Source organism: Aythya marila (genome assembly GCF_965140915.1).
Source record: "Aythya marila genome assembly, chromosome: 2".
NCBI lineage: Eukaryota > Metazoa > Chordata > Aves > Anseriformes > Anatidae > Aythya > Aythya marila.
In genome coordinates, this window is record NC_139043.1 from 156628733 (window position 1) to 156650207 (window position 21475).

The 21475-nt window shown below is 59.7% G+C and overlaps 1 protein-coding gene across 1 annotated transcript; it reads left to right on the forward strand.

Annotated features, from left to right (window-relative positions):
- The first annotated feature begins 1956 nt into the window (after positions 1-1956).
- On the forward strand, positions 1957-20780 carry EPPK1 (epiplakin 1). Its single transcript, XM_082754488.1, has one exon. The coding sequence runs from the start codon at positions 1976-1978 to the stop codon at positions 19751-19753; it is 17778 nt and encodes a 5925-aa protein (XP_082610614.1). The 5' UTR covers positions 1957-1975; the 3' UTR covers positions 19754-20780.
- The last annotated feature ends 695 nt before the right edge of the window (positions 20781-21475 follow it).

Here is a 21475-nt window from a genome sequence, read left to right on the forward strand (position 1 = left end):
CCTCTCAGCGCCACAGCTGGATGCAATCCCAAACCTGCAAACAGGCGGCACTGCCTGGGCAGATCCGAGCCCGTGCAGCAGTGCCTGCGATGACATCTCGGGCGGACGGAGCCTGCTGGGACCTTTCCTTTGGGGACGGAGCCTGGAGCACGGCCAGGAGCGAGGCAAAGGTGCTGGGGGAGCGGGAGGAGCTGGAGGGGGCACAGGGGCACAGAGCCGGGAGCGCAGAGCCTGTTGGAAGGGCACGGCACCCTGCTCTGCGCTCTTGCTGTGTTTACTCTGGTGGATGTGGGTCTGTGAGCTGAGGGCAGGATCCACTCCGTGGTGCTGAGATGCAGCCGGTCCTCACTGTCCCCGCTTGGTGCGACCGCTGCAGTGGGTGCACAGGGCACGGCTCCCCAGGGGCTGGCATGCCTTCCTCCCCACTGCTGCCTGCAAGGGTGCTGGGCCCCAGGGCACGGCTCCAGGAGCTGCCGTTCCCGTTCCCATTCCCTCTCCAGCTGTGTCCTCGCAGCCCAGAGCAGTGCAGCCCGCCAGCTCGGGCCAGAGGCTGTTGTCTGCCTGCTGCAGCGCTTTGTGCTCGGTCCCTCGCCGTGCCTCACCACAGCTCCCAGACCCCTGCAAAACCCCAGCCTAGCAAGAAATGATAGAATCATAGAATTATAGCATGGTTCGGGTTGGAAGGGACTTTAAAGGTCCTCTAGTTCCACCCCCCTGCCATGGGCAGGGACACCTCCCACGGGACCAGGTTGCTCAAAGCCCCATCCAGCCTGGCCTTGAGCACTTCCAGGGACATCCACAGCTTCTCCGGGCAACCGGTTCCACTGCCTCACCACCCTCTGAGTAAACAATTTCCTCCTAATGTCTAATCTAAAGTTCCTCTCTTTCAGTTTAAAACTGTTCCCCCTCATCCTGTCACTATCTGCCCGTGTGAAAGGTTGCTCTCCACACGCCCTCCAGCCCTCTGTTTTGCACAGCCTCCCGCTCCCTGCTGGCACGTTATTTGACTGTGTAATGGCTATATTGTGGTCAATCCCAGCGTGCCCAGCAGCTTTTCAAGTGTGCACGCAGGCTTGCAGGTTAATGTGCTCCCAGTGTGGCCTGCAGCACCCACCAGCTTCTCCTTGTGCTGCTTCCCTTCGCCCCGCTCACTCCTGCCCCCTCTGCCCACACCGTCTGTCCCCAGGCAGGGCAGACAGCCCACCCCACAGCACCAAAGGACCCCCGGGGTTCTGCTGGGGCTGCTCCAGCCCCTGCTGACCAGGCTGACCACCGGCCCCTGGCAGAGGCTGCAGCCGTTCGTGCTGCCTCAGGGCTTGCGTGTCCCATTGCCGCGTCCAGCAGCACCCCAATGAGCGCAGGTTCTCCTTGGGGCTCTTGCCCTGGCCTGGTGCTTCACCCCACACCAGCTGCCCTCCTGGCCTTTGAAGTGCCACACGAAACAGCTGCAAGCCCTGCTCAGACTGGTGACCAAATGCACATTACAGCTCGTGGGGGCTTTTCTCCTCTCAGGAGCTGGACCTGCCTCAGCCCAGTGCCCCACAGGCCCCACAGGTGGAGCCCCAGTCTCTCTTGCACATCAAGATGTCCCAGTGCATCCAGTATGGACCCGTGGTGTGCTTGTCTCTGGCAGGACTGGCTCTGCATGCCAGGGACAGGGACAAGCACGCTGCCTCAAATGTTCTCCACTTTTGGCTGTTACTTCCCACTGCCTGTGTGATATTTCTTTTCCCTTTTTCCCCAATTTAGCACACAAAGCATAAAAGAGTTGATTTCTTAGTGAGCTTCCCCATTCTCTCTCCCATCTCTGCAGAAAGCTGTGGAAGGAGCGCGCAGAGGAAGGATGGCGAGCAAGCCAGCAGTGAATGGCCACGCTGCCCCCATCTCTCACCAGGAAGATGTGCCAGGAACAAACCACTGCTGCCAGGGCACACTGCCTTGCAAACAGAAAGCAGCTGGTGGGGATGTGGCAGCAATGGATGCTGCTAGTGAGCCTTCAGAGGTACCTGGCAGCATTGCCGGAGTGTATGTAGAGGCTTTGAAGAAGATAATGAGCTTTTATGATGCCACCAGAGAGCATCTTCTGAGCTTGGATCCGGCGCTCTTTCTTCTGGAGGCCCAGGCAGCCATGGGCTTCATTGCTGACCCGGTGAAGAACAGGCATGTCTCCGTAGCAGAAGCTGTGCACCTGGGGTTGGTGGGGCTGGAGCTGAAGGAGAAGCTGCTCTCTGCAGAGAAAGCTGCCACTGGCTTTGTGGATCCCTACACAGAAGAGAAAATCTCCCTCTACCAGGCAATCCAGAAGGACCTGGTTGGGAGAGAGCAAGGAGCCCGGCTGCTAGAGGCCCAGATGGCAACCGGAGGCGTCATTGACCCAGCCACAGGCTGCCGGCTCCCAGCAGATGTTGCCTGTGAGAGGGGATATTTAGATGAAGAGATGAGGCAGCTCTTCTCTGACCCCAGCAACGAGGACAGCAAAGGGTTCCTCGACCCCAGTACTATGGAGAGGGTCACCTACGTGGAGCTTATAAAGAGGTGTGTTGCTGATCCAGCCTCAGGCTTCCTCCTCTTGCCCCTACAGATCACATTCGCAGGGCTAGGAGGAAGGGTGAGCAGCAGGGATCTGCTGGAGGCTGGCATCATCAGCTCTGACACGTTCAGAGGTCTTGAGGAGGGAAGAGTTTCTGCCCAGGAGGTAGCAGAGAGTGACTCTGTCCAGCAGTTCCTGCGTGGGACAAGGAGCATCGCTGGTGTTGTCCTGCCTTCCAGTGAGCGGAAAAGCCTTTACCAGGCCCTGAGAGAGCATCTCCTCCTGCCTGGCACTGCTCTAACACTCCTGCAAGTCCAGGCCTCCACTGGCAGCCTGACAGACCCCGTAAAGAACAAAACCTTCTCTGTTGATGAGGCTGTCAGGACTGGCCTCATCGGCCCAGAGCTTCATGAGAAACTGTCTTCAGCTGAGAGGACCATCACTGGGTACAGGGACCCCTACACTGGGGAAATGCTCTCCCTGTTCCAAGCCATCAGGAAGGCCTTCATCCCCAGGGACCACGGCATTTGCCTTCTGGAGGCTCAGATGGCTACAGGGGGCATCATTGCTCCGGGCCGGCACTTCCGTGTCCCCACAGAGACAGCTTGCAAGTGGGGATACTTGGATGAGACCACAAGACAGCTCCTCTCCAGTCCTGCTGATGAACTGAAAGGGTTCTTTGACCCCAACTCCAAGGAGAAGCTGACCTATGCAGACCTGCTAAAGCGATGTGTCACTGATCCCAACACAGGGCTCCTCCTGCTGCCACTTAGTGGAGACAGTGGAGAAGGACCCAAGGGAACCCCCGTCTTCTTTGACCACAAGACCCAAACGGCTCTGGAAAACACAAAGGTACCCATTACTTTAGGTAAATTCAAAGGAAAATCAGTGTCTCTCTGGAAACTCCTCTTCTCAGACTACATCCAGAGTGAGCAAAGAGCTGCTCTCACCCAGCAGTATCTTGCAGGGACGCTCTCTATGCAACAGTTGGCCAAGGCAGTCAGTGTCACCATTGAAGAAATGGCTTCCACTGCCAATGTCACCTTTGAAGGACTGAGGGGTCGCGTGACAGCTGACCAGCTCCTGAGCTCTGAAATCATCAACAAAGATTTGTTTAAGAAACTGAAGGAAGGAGAAACGTCAGCCAAAGAAGTTGTCAGCATGGACACCGTCAAGAAGTACCTGCAAGGGACGGGTAGCATTGCTGGGTTGCTGCTTCCTGACTCCCAGGAGAAGATGAGCATCTACCAGGCAAAGAGGAAAGGATTTTTACGGCCAGGAACATCACTGATCCTCCTGGAGGCACAGGCTGCCACCGGATTTATCATTGACCCAGCTGCCAACAAAAGCTATTCTGTAGATGAGGCTTTACAAGCAAATGTCATTGGTCCAGATGTTTATGACAAGCTACTGACTGCAGAGAAATCAGTCACTGGCTACAGAGATCCTTACTCAGGGACCAAGATCTCCCTCTTCCAGGCCATGAAGAAGGAGCTCATCGTCAAGGAGCACGCTATCCGCCTGCTCGAGGCACAGATTGCCACTGGAGGCATCATCGACCCTGTCAATAGCCACCGCATCCCCGTGGAGGTGGCCTACAAGCGGGGCTACTTCGACAAGAAGATGAATGTAATCCTTTCTGACCCCAGCGATGACACCAAGGGCTTCTTTGACCCCAACACGCACGAGAACCTCACCTACCTGCAGCTGAAAGAGAAGTGCATCACAGAGCCATCCACCGGGCTCTGCCTCCTTCCTCTGAACAGCAGGAAACGCCAGTTCATCGACGATGCCACCAGACAGCTGTTCAGGAACTCCTGGATGCCTGTCAGGTTTGGGCGCTTACGTGGGGAGAAGGTCTCTGTGTGGGACCTGCTGAACTCCGAGTACTTCAGCGAGGGGAGGCGCCGAGAGATCTTCAACCACTACCGGCTGAGGAAGCTCACCCTGGAGCAAATCCGGATCATGCTAGAGGAGGAAATCAAAAAATGGGCCCCCATCAAGTTCCCAGCCATGAGAGGCAGCATCAGCGCTTATCACCTGATGGAAACGGGCATCATTGACAGGGCCCTGTTTGAGAAGGTGTTGGAGGGATCCGTCACACCAGAGGAAGTCCTGCGCATGGACTCTGTCAGAAGATACCTCTATGGCTCTGGCAGCATCGGCGGGATTGTACTCCAGCCATCAAACCAGAGGATAAGCATTTATGAGGCCATGAAACAGAACATCATGGTACCTGGAGTAGCCCTACCACTCCTAGAGGCCCAGGCTGCCACAGGCTTTATCATTGACCCAGTGAACAACCAGAAACTCTGCGTGGATGACGCCGTCAAGGAAGGAGTCATTGGGCCAGAAGTCCATGAGAAGCTGCAGCAAGCAGAAGGGGCTGTGTCAGGCTATAAGGATCCTTTCACAGGCAAGAAGATACCTCTCTTCCAGGCTATGAAGAAGGGCCTGATCACTGACAAACAGGCCATGCAGCTGATGGAGGTGCAGATGGCTACAGGAGGCATCATTGACCCAACATGTGGCCACCATCTCCCCATAGAAGCTGCCCAAAAGAGAGGGTGCCTGGATGAGGACACAAGCAAGGCCCTTTCTAAGCCCAGTGACAACAACAGAGCCTTCTGTGTCCCAGACAGCAAAGAGACCGTGACCTACGCTGAGCTCATTGAGCGCTGCCAGAAGGACGAGATCTCTGGCTTCCACTTGCTGCCTCTACCACAGACAGCAGTTCCTGTCTACACAGATGAACAAATCCAACAGCTTTTCAAGGAAACTATGGTGAAGGAAAAAGGGGTCTCCCTCTGGGAGCTAATCCACTCTGGGTATTTCACTGACGAGCAGAGGAGTGACTTTGTGGAGAGGTTCCGTGCTAAGGAACTGTCACTGCAGCAGTTGGTAGCTCTTGTGCTCAGACTGGTAAGGGAGATGGAGATGAAAGCCTGCACCCACATCACCTTCCAGGGCTTGCAGGGAAGTGTCCCCGCAGTCTGGTTGCTGGAGGCTGGCATCATTACTGAGAAGATGTTTGAAGAACTAGCTCAGGGCATAAGAACTCCCGAGGAAGTGGCTGAAATGGAGAGTGTGAAGAGGTACTTGCAGGGCACAGGCAGCATAGCCGGGGTAATCATACAGGCATCCAAAAAGAAGATGAGTTTTTACAATGCCATGAAAAACAATCTCCTCCTCCCTGGGGCTGCTCTGAAGCTGCTGGAAGCTCAGGCAGCCACAGGGTACCTAACTGACCCAGCAACAAACCAGAGACTCAGCGTGAGGGATGCTGTGAGAGCAGCTGTTGTTGGTGAGGAGCTCACTGAGAAGCTTCTCCTAGCTGAGAGGGCAGTGACTGGCTACACAGACCCCTACACAGGGAGCTCCATCTCCCTGTGCCAGGCGGTCAGGAAAGAGCTCGTTCCTCTGGGTGAAGCCATTCCGTTGCTAGAGGCCCAGCTGGCCACAGGAGGAGTCATCGATCCTATTCACCATCATCACCTTCCACTCCAGGCTGCATACAGGTATGGCTTCTATGATGAAGACTTAAACCAAAACCTCACTCAGCTGAATGACAGCACCAAAATCTTTTTTGATCCAAATACAAAGGAGAACGTGACCTACCAGCAGCTGAAGGACAGGTGCATTTATGAGGCTGAGACAGGCCTCTGGTTCCTTCCCCTGTCGGAAAATGCAATGTTCTATGTGGATGAACAAACCATGGAGATGCTGAAATCTGTGACTGTCTGTGTCAACATAGGACGGTTCAAAGGACAGACAGTGTCAGTCTGGGACCTTCTCAACTCTGAATACATCTCAGACAGCAAAAGAAGAGAGCTGGTGCAAAAGTACAAAGATGAAAATACCGAAGTGCTGCATGAAATCATAATGATTGTCATGAAAATCATCAAAGAAACTGAGTTGCAGGGAAAGAAGTTTGCATTCAAAGGTCTGCGGAAAAGAGTGTCTGCCAGTGATCTCTTCCAATCTCAACTGATAGACAAAAAAACCCTTGATGAGCTCAACCAGGGGAAGAAAACAGTTAAAGAAGTCACTGAAATGGACTCTGTCCGCAGATACTTGGAGGGCAGCAATTTCATAGCAGGGGTCCTTATACAGCCAAGCAATGAGAAGATGAGCATCTACCAGGCCATGAGGAAGGGCATTCTGAGGCCGGGGACAGCACTGGTGTTGCTGGAGGCACAGGCTGCTACTGGCTACATCATTGACCCAGAGAAAAACAAGAAATTTTCAGTGGAGGAAGCATTTAAGGCAGGTCTAATTGGGTGTGAGATTTTTGAAAAGCTACTCTGTGCAGAAAGAGCTGTGACAGGCTACATTGACCCCTACACAAAAGCACCAATGTCCCTCTTTGAAGCCATGAACCAAGGACTAATAGTGAAGAGCCACGGCATCCGCCTGCTCGAGGCCCAGATCGCCACCGGCGGCATCATTGACCCCGTGCACAGCCACCGCCTCCCCGTGGAAGTGGCCTACAAGCGCGGCTACTTCGATGAGGAGATGAACCGGATCCTCTCCGACCCCAGCGATGACACCAAGGGCTTCTTCGACCCCAACACGCATGAGAACCTCACCTACATGCAGCTCCTGGAGAGATGTGTCCAAGATTCAGAGACTGGGTTGTACATGCTACAAGTTGTCCAAGAAGGGGGAAGGTACTTCTACATAGATGAATTGACAAAACAGGTTTTGCACTCAAAGCCCATTAAAGTGACAGTTGGAAAATTCAAGGACCAAACAGTTTCTGTCTGGGAAATTCTCTGTTCCCATTACATCTCTGAGCAGAAAAGGAAAGAACTAGTGAAGCAATATAAATGTAAAACACTAACTCTGGAAAACCTTATAGCTTTCATCCTCAAAACAATTGAGGATACGGAGCAAAAAGCAGAAGCCCTCAAGGTCAAAGGACTCCGAGGTGAGGTGTCAGTGTCAGAATTGTTTAACTCCGAGATAATTGACAAGAAGACACTGGATCAGCTGCAGGACGGAAGTCTCTCACTTCATAGCCTCATAAAGAAGGACACGGTAAAAAGGTACCTGGATGGCACCGGATGCATTGCAGGAGTTCTACTTCCATCAAGGAAAGAGACAATGAGTATCTACCAGGCCCTGAAGAGGGGCCTGCTCTCAGAGCAATGTGCACTGGGGCTGCTGGAGGCGCAGGCTGCCACCGGCTTCATTGTTGATCCACTGACAAATAAGAAGCTCTCCGTGGACGAGGCCGTCTTGGCAAAGTTGGTGGGCAGCGAGTTGCACGAGAAGCTCCTGTCAGCAGAGAAAGCCGTGACAGGATATGCAGATCCCCAGACAGGCACTAAAATATCCCTCTTCCAGGCCATAATGAGTAAGATAATAATCAAGGAGCACGGCATCCGCCTGCTTGAGGCCCAGATTGCCACTGGTGGCATCATCGACCCTGTGCACAGCCACCGCATCCCTGTGAATGTGGCATACCGGAGGGGCTACTTGGATGGTGATATGTTTCTCCTACTTTCTGATCCAGATCATGGCTGCAAAGGTTTCATAGATCCAAATACTCATGAGAAAATAAGTTACAGTCAGCTCCTGCAAAGATGTTCCAAAGACAGAGATACTGGACTGTACCTGCTGCAGGTCATGGAGAAGGAAGATGACTATTTCTACATTGATGAGCAAACAAAACAAGCCCTAATATCAACAAAGGTACAAGTGTCTGTTGGAAAATACAAAGGGAATGAATTATCACTCTGGGAACTTCTCTGTTCTGAGTATATCACAGAAGAGAAAAGAAAAGAACTGGTGAAAAAATATAAAGAGGAATCCCACCACATTATACAAAGAATCATTGAAACAATACTAAATATCATTAAAGAAAAAGAGGAGGACAGAAGTGATGTTTGGTTCCAAGGAATAAGACAACAAATTACAGCATCGGAACTTCTCAGTGCAGAGATAATCACAGAAGAAACTATGCAGAAACTCCAGGAAGGAAAAGAAACAGCACAAGAAATAGCGCAAATGGATAATGTGAGAAGATACCTTGAGGGAACTGGAAGCATTGCTGGTGTGCTTGTGCCGTCCAAGGCCAACCCGGCCAAGATGGAGAAGATGAGCATCTACCAGGCCATGTGGAAGGGCATCCTGAGGCCAGGGACAGCACTAGTGCTGCTAGAGGCACAGGCTGCCACAGGCTTCATCATAGACCCAGTCAAGAATAAAAAGATATCTGTGGATGAAGCTGTCACATCAGGACTGGTGGGCAGTGAATTACAGAAGAAACTTCTTTGTGCAGAAAAAGCTGTGACTGGCTACACACACCCCTGCACAGGACAGAAGATGTCACTCTTCCAGGCCATGAAGAAGGAGCTCATCGTCAAGGAGCACGGCATCCGCCTGCTCGAGGCCCAGATCGCCACCGGCGGCATCATCGACCCCGTGCACAGCCACCGCCTCCCTGTCGAAGCTGCCTACAAGCGCGGCTACTTTGACCAGGAGATGAACCAGATCCTCTCCGACCCCAGCGACGACACCAAGGGCTTCTTCGACCCCAACACGCACGAGAACCTCACCTACATGCAGCTCCTGCGCCGCTGCGTGCCCGACCCGGACACGGGGCTGCTCATGCTGCAGCTGATGGACAAGGGCTCGGTGCTCTACCAGCTGAGCGAGGACGCCCGCAAAGCCCTGCAGGCTGCCCGCACCACCGTCAGCGTGGGGCTCTTCCAGGGCCAGAGCGTCACCGTCTGGGAGCTCCTCTTCTCTCGCTACATCCCCGAGCACCGGCGCCAGGACCTCCTGCGCAAGTACAAGGCGGGGACGCTGGCCATCTCCGAGATGATCACCCTCCTCACCGCCATCATCACCGGGGCCGAGGGCCAGGGCCACGGCGCCGCCCTGGCCCGCAAGCCGACGCAGCGGGAGGCCCCGGCGCCAGCTGAGAACGGCGAGGCCGCGGGCTCCCGGCGGGAGCGCGAGCGCGAGCGGGAGCTGGAGCTGGAGCGGGAGCTGGAGCTGGAGCGGGCCCTGACGTCCCACAGCGTCGAGGTCTCGGCGGGCGGCTTCCACGGCAGGAAGGTCTCCCTGTGGGAGCTCCTCTTCTCCAAGTACGTCTGCGAGGCGAAGAGGCAGGAGCTGCTGGGGAAGGTGCGCGACGGCAGCCTGGCGCTGGACGAGCTGGCGAGGCTCCTCAGCGGCCTCATCCAGGAGGCGGTGGAGCAGAGCAGCAAGGTGAAATTCACGGGCCTCAGGCGGCAGGTGACCGCCTCGGACCTGCTGGACTCGGGCATCATCGACAAGGACACGCTGGCCGACCTGGTGCAGGGCTCCAAGACGGTGCAGCAGGTGACGGAAATGGCCTCCGTCAAGCGCTACCTGGACGGCACGGGCTGCATCGCCGGCGTGCTGGTGCCGTCCAAGGCCGACCCGGCCAAGATGGAGAAGATGAGCATCTACCAGGCCATGTGGAAGGGCATCCTGAGGCAGGGCACGGCCCTGGTGCTGCTGGAGGCGCAGGCTGCCACCGGCTTCCTCGTCGACCCGCTCAGCAACCAGAAGCTCTCCGTGGACGAGGCCGTGTCGTCCGGGCTGGTGGGCAGCGAGCTGCACGAGAAGCTGCTGTCGGCCGAGAGGGCCGTGACGGGCTACACCGACCCCTACAGCGGCGACCAGATCTCCCTCTTCCAGGCCATGAAGAAGGAGCTCATCGTCAAGGAGCACGGCATCCGCCTGCTCGAGGCCCAGATCGCCACCGGCGGCATCATCGACCCCGTGCACAGCCACCGCCTCCCCGTCGAAGCTGCCTACAAGCGCGGCTACTTTGACCAGGAGATGAACCAGATCCTCTCCGACCCCAGCGACGACACCAAGGGCTTCTTCGACCCCAACACGCACGAGAACCTCACCTACATGCAGCTCCTGCGCCGCTGCGTGCCCGACCCGGACACGGGGCTGCTCATGCTGCAGCTGATGGACAAGGGCTCGGTGCTCTACCAGCTGAGCGAGGACGCCCGCAAAGCCCTGCAGGCTGCCCGCACCACCGTCAGCGTGGGGCTCTTCCAGGGCCAGAGCGTCACCGTCTGGGAGCTCCTCTTCTCTCGCTACATCCCCGAGCACCGGCGCCAGGACCTCCTGCGCAAGTACAAGGCGGGGACGCTGGCCATCTCCGAGATGATCACCCTCCTCACCGCCATCATCACCGGGGCCGAGGGCCAGGGCCACGGCGCCGCCCTGGCCCGCAAGCCGACGCAGCGGGAGGCCCCGGCGCCAGCTGAGAACGGCGAGGCCGCGGGCTCCCGGCGGGAGCGCGAGCGCGAGCGGGAGCTGGAGCTGGAGCGGGAGCTGGAGCTGGAGCGGGCCCTGACGTCCCACAGCGTCGAGGTCTCGGCGGGCGGCTTCCACGGCAGGAAGGTCTCCCTGTGGGAGCTCCTCTTCTCCAAGTACGTCTGCGAGGCGAAGAGGCAGGAGCTGCTGGGGAAGGTGCGCGACGGCAGCCTGGCGCTGGACGAGCTGGCGAGGCTCCTCAGCGGCCTCATCCAGGAGGCGGTGGAGCAGAGCAGCAAGGTGAAATTCACGGGCCTCAGGCGGCAGGTGACCGCCTCGGACCTGCTGGACTCGGGCATCATCGACAAGGACACGCTGGCCGACCTGGTGCAGGGCTCCAAGACGGTGCAGCAGGTGACGGAAATGGCCTCCGTCAAGCGCTACCTGGACGGCACGGGCTGCATCGCCGGCGTGCTGGTGCCGTCCAAGGCCGACCCGGCCAAGATGGAGAAGATGAGCATCTACCAGGCCATGTGGAAGGGCATCCTGAGGCAGGGCACGGCCCTGGTGCTGCTGGAGGCGCAGGCTGCCACCGGCTTCCTCGTCGACCCGCTCAGCAACCAGAAGCTCTCCGTGGACGAGGCCGTGTCGTCCGGGCTGGTGGGCAGCGAGCTGCACGAGAAGCTGCTGTCGGCCGAGAGGGCCGTGACGGGCTACACCGACCCCTACAGCGGCGACCAGATCTCCCTCTTCCAGGCCATGAAGAAGGAGCTCATCGTCAAGGAGCACGGCATCCGCCTGCTCGAGGCCCAGATCGCCACCGGCGGCATCATCGACCCCGTGCACAGCCACCGCCTCCCCGTCGAAGCTGCCTACAAGCGCGGCTACTTTGACCAGGAGATGAACCAGATCCTCTCCGACCCCAGCGACGACACCAAGGGCTTCTTCGACCCCAACACGCACGAGAACCTCACCTACATGCAGCTCCTGCGCCGCTGCGTGCCCGACCCGGACACGGGGCTGCTCATGCTGCAGCTGATGGACAAGGGCTCGGTGCTCTACCAGCTGAGCGAGGACGCCCGCAAAGCCCTGCAGGCTGCCCGCACCACCGTCAGCGTGGGGCTCTTCCAGGGCCAGAGCGTCACCGTCTGGGAGCTCCTCTTCTCTCGCTACATCCCCGAGCACCGGCGCCAGGACCTCCTGCGCAAGTACAAGGCGGGGACGCTGGCCATCTCCGAGATGATCACCCTCCTCACCGCCATCATCACCGGGGCCGAGGGCCAGGGCCACGGCGCCGCCCTGGCCCGCAAGCCGACGCAGCGGGAGGCCCCGGCGCCGGCTGAGAACGGCGAGGCCGCGGGCTCCCGGCGGGAGCGCGAGCGCGAGCGGGAGCTGGAGCTGGAGCGGGCCCTGACGTCCCACAGCGTCGAGGTCTCGGCGGGCGGCTTCCACGGCAGGAAGGTCTCCCTGTGGGAGCTCCTCTTCTCCAAGTACGTCTGCGAGGCGAAGAGGCAGGAGCTGCTGGGGAAGGTGCGCGACGGCAGCCTGGCGCTGGACGAGCTGGCGAGGCTCCTCAGCGTCCTCATCCAGGAGGCGGTGGAGCAGAGCAGCAAGGTGAAATTCACGGGCCTCAGGCGGCAGGTGACCGCCTCGGACCTGCTGGACTCGGGCATCATCGACAAGGACACGCTGGCCGACCTGGTGCAGGGCTCCAAGACGGTGCAGCAGGTGACGGAAATGGCCTCCGTCAAGCGCTACCTGGACGGCACGGGCTGCATCGCCGGCGTGCTGGTGCCGTCCAAGGCCGACCCGGCCAAGATGGAGAAGATGAGCATCTACCAGGCCATGTGGAAGGGCATCCTGAGGCAGGGCACGGCCCTGGTGCTGCTGGAGGCGCAGGCTGCCACCGGCTTCCTCGTCGACCCGCTCAGCAACCAGAAGCTCTCCGTGGACGAGGCCGTGTCGTCCGGGCTGGTGGGCAGCGAGCTGCACGAGAAGCTGCTGTCGGCCGAGAGGGCCGTGACGGGCTACACCGACCCCTACAGCGGCGACCAGATCTCCCTCTTCCAGGCCATGAAGAAGGAGCTCATCGTCAAGGAGCACGGCATCCGCCTGCTCGAGGCCCAGATCGCCACCGGCGGCATCATCGACCCCGTGCACAGCCACCGCCTCCCCGTCGAAGCTGCCTACAAGCGCGGCTACTTTGACCAGGAGATGAACCAGATCCTCTCCGACCCCAGCGACGACACCAAGGGCTTCTTCGACCCCAACACGCACGAGAACCTCACCTACATGCAGCTCCTGCGCCGCTGCGTGCCCGACCCGGACACGGGGCTGCTCATGCTGCAGCTGATGGACAAGGGCTCGGTGCTCTACCAGCTGAGCGAGGACGCCCGCAAAGCCCTGCAGGCTGCCCGCACCACCGTCAGCGTGGGGCTCTTCCAGGGCCAGAGCGTCACCGTCTGGGAGCTCCTCTTCTCTCGCTACATCCCCGAGCACCGGCGCCAGGACCTCCTGCGCAAGTACAAGGCGGGGACGCTGGCCATCTCCGAGATGATCACCCTCCTCACCGCCATCATCACCGGGGCCGAGGGCCAGGGCCACGGCGCCGCCCTGGCCCGCAAGCCGACGCAGCGGGAGGCCCCGGCGCCGGCTGAGAACGGCGAGGCCGCGGGCTCCCGGCGGGAGCGCGAGCGCGAGCGGGAGCTGGAGCTGGAGCGGGCCCTGACGTCCCACAGCGTCGAGGTCTCGGCGGGCGGCTTCCACGGCAGGAAGGTCTCCCTGTGGGAGCTCCTCTTCTCCAAGTACGTCTGCGAGGCGAAGAGGCAGGAGCTGCTGGGGAAGGTGCGCGATGGCAGCCTGGCGCTGGACGAGCTGGCGAGGCTCCTCAGCGTCCTCATCCAGGAGGCGGTGGAGCAGAGCAGCAAGGTGAAATTCACGGGCCTCAGGCGGCAGGTGACCGCCTCGGACCTGCTGGACTCGGGCATCATCGACAAGGACACGCTGGCCGACCTGGTGCAGGGCTCCAAGACGGTGCAGCAGGTGACGGAAATGGCCTCCGTCAAGCGCTACCTGGACGGCACGGGCTGCATCGCCGGCGTGCTGGTGCCGTCCAAGGCCGACCCGGCCAAGATGGAGAAGATGAGCATCTACCAGGCCATGTGGAAGGGCATCCTGAGGCAGGGCACGGCCCTGGTGCTGCTGGAGGCGCAGGCTGCCACCGGCTTCCTCGTCGACCCGCTCAGCAACCAGAAGCTCTCCGTGGACGAGGCCGTGTCGTCCGGGCTGGTGGGCAGCGAGCTGCACGAGAAGCTGCTGTCGGCCGAGAGGGCCGTGACGGGCTACACCGACCCCTACAGCGGCGACCAGATCTCCCTCTTCCAGGCCATGAAGAAGGAGCTCATCGTCAAGGAGCACGGCATCCGCCTGCTCGAGGCCCAGATCGCCACCGGCGGCATCATCGACCCCGTGCACAGCCACCGCCTCCCCGTCGAAGCTGCCTACAAGCGCGGCTACTTTGACCAGGAGATGAACCAGATCCTCTCCGACCCCAGCGACGACACCAAGGGCTTCTTCGACCCCAACACGCACGAGAACCTCACCTACATGCAGCTCCTGCGCCGCTGCGTGCCCGACCCGGACACGGGGCTGCTCATGCTGCAGCTGATGGACAAGGGCTCGGTGCTCTACCAGCTGAGCGAGGACGCCCGCAAAGCCCTGCAGGCTGCCCGCACCACCGTCAGCGTGGGGCTCTTCCAGGGCCAGAGCGTCACCGTCTGGGAGCTCCTCTTCTCTCGCTACATCCCCGAGCACCGGCGCCAGGACCTCCTGCGCAAGTACAAGGCGGGGACGCTGGCCATCTCCGAGATGATCACCCTCCTCACCGCCATCATCACCGGGGCCGAGGGCCAGGGCCACGGCGCCGCCCTGGCCCGCAAGCCGACGCAGCGGGAGGCCCCGGCGCCGGCTGAGAACGGCGAGGCCGCGGGCTCCCGGCGGGAGCGCGAGCGCGAGCGCGAGCGCGAGCGGGAGCTGGAGCTGGAGCGGGCCCTGACGTCCCACAGCGTCGAGGTCTCGGCGGGCGGCTTCCACGGCAGGAAGGTCTCCCTGTGGGAGCTCCTCTTCTCCAAGTACGTCTGCGAGGCGAAGAGGCAGGAGCTGCTGGGGAAGGTGCGCGACGGCAGCCTGGCGCTGGACGAGCTGGCGAGGCTCCTCAGCGGCCTCATCCAGGAGGCGGTGGAGCAGAGCAGCAAGGTGAAATTCACGGGCCTCAGGCGGCAGGTGACCGCCTCGGACCTGCTGGACTCGGGCATCATCGACAAGGACACGCTGGCCGACCTGGTGCAGGGCTCCAAGACGGTGCAGCAGGTGACGGAAATGGCCTCCGTCAAGCGCTACCTGGACGGCACGGGCTGCATCGCCGGCGTGCTGGTGCCGTCCAAGGCCGACCCGGCCAAGATGGAGAAGATGAGCATCTACCAGGCCATGTGGAAGGGCATCCTGAGGCAGGGCACGGCCCTGGTGCTGCTGGAGGCGCAGGCTGCCACCGGCTTCCTCGTCGACCCGCTCAGCAACCAGAAGCTCTCCGTGGACGAGGCCGTGTCGTCCGGGCTGGTGGGCAGCGAGCTGCACGAGAAGCTGCTGTCGGCCGAGAGGGCCGTGACGGGCTACACCGACCCCTACAGCGGCGACCAGATCTCCCTCTTCCAGGCCATGAAGAAGGAGCTCATCGTCAAGGAGCACGGCATCCGCCTGCTCGAGGCCCAGATCGCCACCGGCGGCATCATCGACCCCGTGCACAGCCACCGCCTCCCCGTCGAAGCTGCCTACAAGCGCGGCTACTTTGACCAGGAGATGAACCAGATCCTCTCCGACCCCAGCGACGACACCAAGGGCTTCTTCGACCCCAACACGCACGAGAACCTCACCTACATGCAGCTCCTGCGCCGCTGCGTGCCCGACCCGGACACGGGGCTGCTCATGCTGCAGCTGATGGACAAGGGCTCGGTGCTCTACCAGCTGAGCGAGGACGCCCGCAAAGCCCTGCAGGCTGCCCGCACCACCGTCAGCGTGGGGCTCTTCCAGGGCCAGAGCGTCACCGTCTGGGAGCTCCTCTTCTCTCGCTACATCCCCGAGCACCGGCGCCAGGACCTCCTGCGCAAGTACAAGGCGGGGACGCTGGCCATCTCCGAGATGATCACCCTCCTCACCGCCATCATCACCGGGGCCGAGGGCCAGGGCCACGGCGCCGCCCTGGCCCGCAAGCCGACGCAGCGGGAGGCCCCGGCGCCGGCTGAGAACGGCGAGGCCGCGGGCTCCCGGCGGGAGCGCGAGCGCGAGCGCGAGCGGGAGCTGGAGCTGGAGCGGGCCCTGACGTCCCACAGCGTCGAGGTCTCGGCGGGCGGCTTCCACGGCAGGAAGGTCTCCCTGTGGGAGCTCCTCTTCTCCAAGTACGTCTGCGAGGCGAAGAGGCAGGAGCTGCTGGGGAAGGTGCGCGACGGCAGCCTGGCGCTGGACGAGCTGGCGAGGCTCCTCAGCGGCCTCATCCAGGAGGCGGTGGAGCAGAGCAGCAAGGTGAAATTCACGGGCCTCAGGCGGCAGGTGACCGCCTCGGACCTGCTGGACTCGGGCATCATCGACAAGGACACGCTGGCCGACCTGGTGCAGGGCTCCAAGACGGTGCAGCAGGTGACGGAAATGGCCTCCGTCAAGCGCTACCTGGACGGCACGGGCTGCATCGCCGGCGTGCTGGTGCCGTCCAAGGCCGACCCGGCCAAGATGGAGAAGATGAGCATCTACCAGGCCATGTGGAAGGGCATCCTGAGGCAGGGCACGGCCCTGGTGCTGCTGGAGGCGCAGGCTGCCACCGGCTTCCTCGTCGACCCGCTCAGCAACCAGAAGCTCTCCGTGGACGAGGCCGTGTCGTCCGGGCTGGTGGGCAGCGAGCTGCACGAGAAGCTGCTGTCGGCCGAGAGGGCCGTGACGGGCTACACCGACCCCTACAGCGGCGACCAGATCTCCCTCTTCCAGGCCATGAAGAAGGAGCTCATCGTCAAGGAGCACGGCATCCGCCTGCTCGAGGCCCAGATCGCCACCGGCGGCATCATCGACCCCGTGCACAGCCACCGCCTCCCCGTCGAAGCTGCCTACAAGCGCGGCTACTTTGACCAGGAGATGAACCAGATCCTCTCCGACCCCAGCGACGACACCAAGGGCTTCTTCGACCCCAACACGCACGAGAACCTCACCTACATGCAGCTCCTGCGCCGCTGCGTGCCCGACCCGGACACGGGGCTGCTCATGCTGCAGCTGATGGACAAGGGCTCGGTGCTCTACCAGCTGAGCGAGGACGCCCGCAAAGCCCTGCAGGCTGCCCGCACCACCGTCAGCGTGGGGCTCTTCCAGGGCCAGAGCGTCACCGTCTGGGAGCTCCTCTTCTCTCGCTACATCCCCGAGCACCGGCGCCAGGACCTCCTGCGCAAGTACAAGGCGGGGACGCTGGCCATCTCCGAGATGATCACCCTCCTCACCGCCATCATCACCGGGGCCAAGGGCCAGGGCCACGGCGCCGCCCTGGCCCGCAAGCCGACGCAGCGGGAGGCCCCGGCGCCGGCTGAGAACGGCGAGGCCGCGGGCTCCCGGCGGGAGCGCGAGCGCGAGCGCGAGCACGAGCGCGAGCGGGAGCTGGAGCTGGAGCGGGCCCTGACGTCCCACAGCGTCGAGGTCTCGGCGGGCGGCTTCCACGGCAGGAAGGTCTCCCTGTGGGAGCTCCTCTTCTCCAAGTACGTCTGCGAGGCGAAGAGGCAGGAGCTGCTGGGGAAGGTGCGCGACGGCAGCCTGGCGCTGGACGAGCTGGCGAGGCTCCTCAGCGGCCTCATCCAGGAGGCGGTGGAGCAGAGCAGCAAGGTGAAATTCACGGGCCTCAGGCGGCAGGTGACCGCCTCGGACCTGCTGGACTCGGGCATCATCGACAAGGACACGCTGGCCGACCTGGTGCAGGGCTCCAAGACGGTGCAGCAGGTGACGGAAATGGCCTCCGTCAAGCGCTACCTGGACGGCACGGGCTGCATCGCCGGCGTGCTGGTGCCGTCCAAGGCCGACCCGGCCAAGATGGAGAAGATGAGCATCTACCAGGCCATGTGGAAGGGCATCCTGAGGCAGGGCACGGCCCTGGTGCTGCTGGAGGCGCAGGCTGCCACCGGCTTCCTCGTCGACCCGCTCAGCAACCAGAAGCTCTCCGTGGACGAGGCCGTGTCGTCCGGGCTGGTGGGCAGCGAGCTGCACGAGAAGCTGCTGTCGGCCGAGAGGGCCGTGACGGGCTACACCGACCCCTACAGCGGCGACCAGATCTCCCTCTTCCAGGCCATGAAGAAGGAGCTCATCGTCAAGGAGCACGGCATCCGCCTGCTCGAGGCCCAGATCGCCACCGGCGGCATCATCGACCCCGTGCACAGCCACCGCCTCCCCGTCGAAGCTGCCTACAAGCGCGGCTACTTTGACCAGGAGATGAACCAGATCCTCTCCGACCCCAGCGACGACACCAAGGGCTTCTTCGACCCCAACACGCACGAGAACCTCACCTACATGCAGCTCCTGCGCCGCTGCGTGCCCGACCCGGACACGGGGCTGCTCATGCTGCAGCTGATGGACAAGGGCTCGGTGCTCTACCAGCTGAGCGAGGACGCCCGCAAAGCCCTGCAGGCTGCCCGCACCACCGTCAGCGTGGGGCTCTTCCAGGGCCAGAGCGTCACCGTCTGGGAGCTCCTCTTCTCTCGCTACATCCCCGAGCACCGGCGCCAGGACCTCCTGCGCAAGTACAAGGCGGGGACGCTGGCCATCTCCGAGATGATCACCCTCCTCACCGCCATCATCACCGGGGCCGAGGGCCAGGGCCACGGCGCCGCCCTGGCCCGCAAGCCGACGCAGCGGGAGGCCCCGGCGCCGGCTGAGAACGGCGAGGCCGCGGGCTCCCGGCGGGAGCGCGAGCGCGAGCGGGAGCTGGAGCTGGAGCGGGCCCTGACGTCCCACAGCGTCGAGGTCTCGGCGGGCGGCTTCCACGGCAGGAAGGTCTCCCTGTGGGAGCTCCTCTTCTCCAAGTACGTCTGCGAGGCGAAGAGGCAGGAGCTGCTGGGGAAGGTGCGCGACGGCAGCCTGGCGCTGGACGAGCTGGCGAGGCTCCTCAGCGTCCTCATCCAGGAGGCGGTGGAGCAGAGCAGCAAGGTGAAATTCACGGGCCTCAGGCGGCAGGTGACCGCCTCGGACCTGCTGGACTCGGGCATCATCGACAAGGACACGCTGGCCGACCTGGTGCAGGGCTCCAAGACGGTGCAGCAGGTGACGGAAATGGCCTCCGTCAAGCGCTACCTGGACGGCACGGGCTGCATCGCCGGCGTGCTGGTGCCGTCCAAGGCCGACCCGGCCAAGATGGAGAAGATGAGCATCTACCAGGCCATGTGGAAGGGCATCCTGAGGCAGGGCACGGCCCTGGTGCTGCTGGAGGCGCAGGCTGCCACCGGCTTCCTCGTCGACCCGCTCAGCAACCAGAAGCTCTCCGTGGACGAGGCCGTGTCGTCCGGGCTGGTGGGCAGCGAGCTGCACGAGAAGCTGCTGTCGGCCGAGAGGGCCGTGACGGGCTACACCGACCCCTACAGCGGCGACCAGATCTCCCTCTTCCAGGCCATGAAGAAGGAGCTCATCGTCAAGGAGCACGGCATCCGCCTGCTCGAGGCCCAGATCGCCACCGGCGGCATCATCGACCCCGTGCACAGCCACCGCCTCCCCGTCGAAGCTGCCTACAAGCGCGGCTACTTTGACCAGGAGATGAACCAGATCCTCTCCGACCCCAGCGACGACACCAAGGGCTTCTTCGACCCCAACACGCACGAGAACCTCACCTACATGCAGCTCCTGCGCCGCTGTGTTCTTGACCCAGACTCTAATCTTTATTTCCTTAATATTTTCTCTAATTAATCATAAAACCCTCTACTTTTTTTCCGTGTTATTTCATTGGTGATGAAGTTTTTCTTTGTTGGGACTTGTTTTGCTGCTGGCATTTTTTTCCTTTTTTTAAATATATTCTTTCTTCTTTTTTTATTATTTGTAGAGTATTTCCTTCTTCTCTTTCATGTTTTGTAATGTTTGTACAGCAGTTACGGTATTTACGTGACTCATCTGAGCATTACTTTATAGCTTTTTAATCCATTGTCTTCTATAATTTAACTGGAATTCATGAATCAGCCTGGCTTATGTCCAGTCATTTTGGTGCAAGATGTTGTACTTTTTCCTTTATATTTCTTTAGATATAAGGATGTCTTTGTATTTGGTGTAATGAGAAATGAAATTTTATTCATTCTTTCTTCTATATCTTTACATATGGGAAACATTTTTTTTTTAGAAGATCAATGTGACATTGCCATAGTTTTAGTTTTGCTTGCCTGCCTCCTGCATGGAGAACACGTTTCCATGTAGGCATCATGTCAGGCCAATGTTAAGTGTTACTGGGCTCGTATCCGTTATCTGTGTTTGCTGTTACTGCCTCAGTCCATCCAATATTTCTGGAGGGCTCTAAACCACATATACCCTTAACTGGGAGTGGTTTGGTCTCTCTCTGATGTGTACAATCAAATCACCCAAGTTTTTTGCTTTTCCTGCCTTCAGTTGTCCAGCTCTCCTGAGATCCTCTATAGAGAGTTGTTTTGTGGGATCCATGCAAGAGCTGAGAAACAGTAGCATATGTTGTCTTTCTGTACTTGTAGCCAACACTGTCCCTGTATGCAGCCAGCAGTAAGGGGAGCTGGTGGTACAGAAGCTGCTACCTCCAGCTGTTTCCTTCGGTACGTTTCTCATCTTCCTTTGCCATTCCATGTCCTGAGCTGACTTTTCCTCCCTTCAAATGCAGCCCACGTGCATGTTTCTGGAGTAGAGACAGCCTCTGGACCACTGTGCCATACAGTTCAGTACTGAATAATTCTACTACTGCTTAATAAAAGGAAACATATAAACCTTAGATTCATTGTCTTTGGCTATTTGCCTTAATTAACTCAGGTGCATCCTTAAAAAATCAAGTTCTCACCACGGTTTTTGTAGCTGATAGGTGAAAGAAAATGTAGATTAGCTGTGGAACTCCTTACCATAAACTGCTGCGTAGTCCAGAGAGTCGCATGGACTCAAAAAGTCATGGGACAAATTACTGGGAGTGGGCTATTAAATGCATGGAAATACTCAGTCCCAGGAGGTTCCTGAGCCACAGTTTACTTGGAGATGGGAGACACAATCAGGGAGGTATCAGTACGGGCTTGCACTGTTGTTACATGCTCAGTGTAGGCTCTGACACTGGACAAAGCTGGCTGCAGCATAGTGGAAATGCAGACCTGTGCTCTGGGCTGATTTAACTGCAATTGAACTTGCCACCACCTTAATTATGAGCACATCGAAACACAGGAAATGCTGCAATTTACTCGAAGTGACACACTGTCAAGGGGATATTTTATAGCTCAGCATGCCATGGGCTTGTTGGGAGGAGGCTCACCAGGAAGGCACTGTAATGCTGAAGTAGGAAGTGCAGAGGAACAGCAGAGGAGGGTGCTCATCAGGGAGAGCATAGAGCTAGATCAGACAAAATGATGATACAGACCAACACAGAGCCCTGAAATCCCCATGCAGGCTGACACTGCGGAACTGGGAGGGGGCAAG

Excerpts from the sequence above, each read along its gene's own strand:
- EPPK1 (XM_082754488.1), top strand. The coding sequence starts at position 1,976 with ATGGATGCTGCTAGTGAGCCTTCAGAGGTACCTGGCAGCATTGCCGGA.